At 59.0% G+C, this 3,916-nt stretch overlaps 1 protein-coding gene across 1 annotated transcript in view; it reads left to right on the plus strand.

Annotated features, from left to right (window-relative positions):
- The first annotated feature begins 501 nt into the window (after positions 1-501).
- Positions 502-3,916, plus strand: part of TNIP1 (TNFAIP3 interacting protein 1) — an 8,795-nt gene continuing 5,380 nt past the window's right edge. Inside the window, exons 1-5 of the mRNA XM_010138141.1 lie at positions 502-686; positions 1,637-1,759; positions 2,081-2,163; positions 2,335-2,403; positions 3,585-3,599. Coding sequence (XP_010136443.1) covers positions 545-686; positions 1,637-1,759; positions 2,081-2,163; positions 2,335-2,403; positions 3,585-3,599 — 432 coding nt within the window. The 5' untranslated portion in view covers positions 502-544. The remainder of the gene's footprint in view (positions 687-1,636; positions 1,760-2,080; positions 2,164-2,334; positions 2,404-3,584; positions 3,600-3,916) is intronic.

Below are 3,916 nucleotides of genomic sequence, written 5' to 3' on the forward strand. Positions count from 1 at the left end.
GGGCTCGTCCTCCCTGGTGCTGCTCAAACACCCACCTGCTGCAGGTTAAGGATTTTGGAGCTTCAGCCGCTGCCTCTCCCCAAACAACCCCCCACCCTTTCCACCCCTGACAAATACGCTGCAGTGAGCAGGGTGGCCCAGTGACAGCACCCAGATCCACACTGCTGTGGATGAAGGCTCCTGGCTGGGTCTCCATCTCTCCCAGCATGCAGGCAGCTGTGACCTCCCTGGGGACTCCTGTGGCCTGTAGCGGGGAGAACCAGCCCCACGCAGGGCTGCTGGTGATGCCTCCTCGCATGACATTTCTCATGGCTGTGAGTCACTCTGGCACGTTCAGCCCAGGCAGGGCTGGAGAGGGAAGTGCCTTCACCTGGGACACTTCTTGGCTGCCTGGTGAGCAGTGAGGCAGAGCTACCTCTGCCAGCACAGCACCCCAGACCCCCACACGGCTGGGACGAGGGTCCACGATGCCGTCTGGAGCCAGAGCAATGTGACACTGCTCCGTTGCCTTGCAGGGATGCCTGGCTGGGAGGTAGGCGACTGAATGGCGGGCATGGAAGGGAGAGGACCCTACCGCATCTATGACCCCGGCGGGGGCTCAGCGGAGAATGGATCCGTGACCTTTGAGCGGCTGGTGGAGGAGAACACCCGGCTGAAGGAGAAGATGCAGGGGATCAAGTCTATCGGTAACAGCTGCGTGGCTGGGGATGAGCTTCACCTTTGGGGCAGCTCAGCCCGTGCTCACCGAGCCCAGGGGTTTCTTGCTGTCCTTAGGAAGGGTGTCATAAGAAGCTAGGTGCCTTGGCACTGAGGCTCTCCTTGTCCTGGAGAATGTCTGGGCTTTTTCGCAGAGGGGTGCAGAGGGAAGAAGGCTTTTCCTGAATTCCTGGGGTGCTTTATGGTAGGATAAATGGCTGTGAAAAAAAGGCAAGTGATGGAGCTCTTCGGAATCCTGCAGAGGCAGGTCACAGAGGCTGGGATCTGTTCTCCTTTTGATGAAAGTCCCTACCTCCCTCAAGCCCTGTCAGGTTTTTCCTGGGTGCCGCTCAAAGACCCTGGTGCTAGGAGCACGCTGCGGCTCCAGCTGAGTTGTGCCACCCCCTTTCTCTTCCTTGGCCGCCTTCCCCCACCCACCCCGGTTTTGTTTTCGGTCTCGTGACTCAGCTTCCGCTTTTGAGTCCTGCTTCTGCAGCCAAATTTCCACCTGCCTCATGATTCCTGTCATGTCACGATGCCCCTATGTGGGATTGGGACCTGCTGGCGTGGCAGCAGCCACCTGGGATGGGAGAGGATTGTGCTCCTGGTGCCAGACCGCAAAGCAGGCACGCTGGACCCCTAGATCCACTACCAAGGCTTAAATCTCTCTCTTCTGCGAAGTGGGGGAGACCTCTGAGAGAAGCAGTGCTGCCCTTCTGCGACCAGGCCTCCGTGTGTCAGCATGGGGGACTCTGCAGCCAGTGAGCCACTGATCTAGCCTTGCCCTTGGATTTGGCCAAGAAAAGTTGTTTCTGGATGAAGAACCACCTTTCGGGGCACTTCTCCACCCAAGCCAGGGGGCTTAGTGTTGGTGGATGAGGCTGCTGCGAGGTCAGCCCTCAGGGAAGAAGGGTGAGCATTCTTTTGTTGCCCACAATAGGAGAGCTGCTGGAAGAGTCCCAGGTGGAGGCATCCAAGCTGAGGCAGAAAGCAGAGGACCTTGTGAAGGACAACAAAATGCTGATAGCATCAACTTCCTTGGAGGACCTGGTGGAAGCCGGAGGTAGGAGATGTGAGGCTCTCTGGGGAGGAGCAAGACCTGGGGACCTGATGGCTCAGGATCCTGAGCTCAGGGGAAGAGGGAGGGTGTGAAGGAGACTTCCATGAAGGTTTCTTGCAGCCCTCTCATCTCTGGAGTGTATCAAACCACAGCCATCCTTCCTTCTCCTGGAGGGAGGTTTCTGTCCCATTGCCATAGCTGGGCTAGAAACCATCCATGGGTGCCCAGCCTCGTGGGGTGTCTGTTCGCTGTATCCGTGCGCTCGGTGGGGAGAGGCCCTGCTCTCCAAAACACTCATGGTTCCTTCCTCTCCCCTCTCCGCAGGCGTTGGCCCTGATCCCAGCAACACACCAGCTGCCCCGGGCAGCGCCCAGCCAGAAGCGGAGGCACGGAAATCTCCTCCAAGTGTGAGTCTGGTGAATGCGAGAGCCATTAGTCTCTTGAAACGGGGATAAATCTGAAAGAAGGGGTCAGCTTCCCTCCTGTGCTCCTGTCCCAGCGGTCCCTGTCCCTGTGGTGGGTGGGCATCCTGGGTTGCCATTGTCTGGGGAGACCTGACCTGGCTGCCTCCCTTGCAGGGATCCTCCTCGGAGTTCGAGATCGTCTCTGTGGAAGCGCAGGGGTTTCCCCGGGAGAGCGGGAGAGCAGTGAGTGGCGCCGGTGCCAGTGGGATTTGGCAGACAGTGGGTGGAGAGTCAAGCTGTTGATGTGGCACGGGCAGGGCTGGCGGATCACTGTCAAAAGTGGCCCTTGGGCAAACAGCTGGGTGATGAGAGGGGACAGTGTGCAGGCTGCCTCCAGGCACAAGGGCTCCAGAGTACCAGTGGCCTGGCTGAGCTGCCTGGGCAAAGCAGCTGCAGGCAGGGGGACACCGGTGTCTCCGGATGCCATGTGACAGTGATAGGAAGGGCTGTGATGACCCAAGAAGCTGTCAGCAATGTGTTGACGCTTCTGTCATGAAGCCTGCGCTGGGTGGGAGGACCAGGTCTCCAAGCCCTGTCATGGCTGATAGGGTCTGCCCCAGCCTAGGTGCCTCCGTGCACTCCATTTGCTGCCACCTGAATGTCCCCCTGGCTGGCACTGCCCCATCCTGTCCTGCTCTGGCTTTTTGTGGGTATTGGAAGGGAGGGGAGTAGAGATGGGAAGCCCAAGGGGGGCAAACATCACCTTGCACTGCACGGTGCCAGTAAGGGCACGTGGTCTCATTGCACATCTCTGTCTGCGTTGGCTGGAGAGGCTCCAGGAGGGTTTGAGTCCTCCCTTCCTCCCCTTGCCAACTGGCACTGTGCCCCACACACACCCTACCACGGCAGGTTGGGAGCTGTAAGCCCTGGGGCCAGGGCGTCAGAGACACGCTGGGCTCCTGCCCCTCGCAGTGCTGCCCAGGGCATTCCCACGGGTGGCAGGTTTAGTCAGCGGGGCTGGGAGGAGAGTGGGTGAAGGTGTGCCAGCACATCCCCACCTCCATGTCCTGGGCTGGGCTCTGTTGTGCCACCAGTGTCTCCTAGGCAATGGAGGAGGTAACCAGCCACACCAGGGGAGGATGAGCCTGTTGGGGACATCCCTTATGCGTGGGTGGAGGTATGCCCTGACACTTAGTGGGTGTGCCCTGACCCGGACTCCCCTGGACACCGTTTAAATCCTGTGCATCACCCACTTGGCTGCTGCCTGCAAAGAGCCGGGGTTCCTGGTGCATGCTGCAGCAGCAGGGGAGCCACAGAGAGGACAGGAGGAAGGAGAATATGGGCACTAGGGTAAGACCACTCCTCATGTGGCAAACCTCAACTCCCAGCGCAGACCGTGGCATACGTGAAAAGGACAGTCTCAGGAGCTGGAATTTCTAGTCTTGGTGCTGATGGGGAATGCTCAGGTGGAAAAAAGAATCAGAGGTAGAGAAAACTGCTTGGCTATCAGCAAGCTGTGAGCGTGGTCTGCTCAGACTGCCAAGGGGAATCCATGGGCTGGGATAACTGCTGCTGTAATCTCCCCTCCACCCAGGAACTCGGTGTCCCATGTCCAGCGGCTGCGAAAAAAACCTTTACAAAGCTGACACAATTTTCCAGTGTAAGAAGGGCTGTTGCAGAGTGTCTCGGTGCTGGCCCAGCTTCCCATCACGGCTCTGACCTGCCCCAGGAGGGGAGACTCGCAATCTTCCCTGAC

This window comes from Buceros rhinoceros, unplaced genomic scaffold, assembly GCF_000710305.1.
Source record: "Buceros rhinoceros silvestris isolate BGI_N320 unplaced genomic scaffold, ASM71030v1 scaffold24480, whole genome shotgun sequence".
In the NCBI taxonomy this organism is placed as follows: domain Eukaryota; kingdom Metazoa; phylum Chordata; class Aves; order Bucerotiformes; family Bucerotidae; genus Buceros; species Buceros rhinoceros.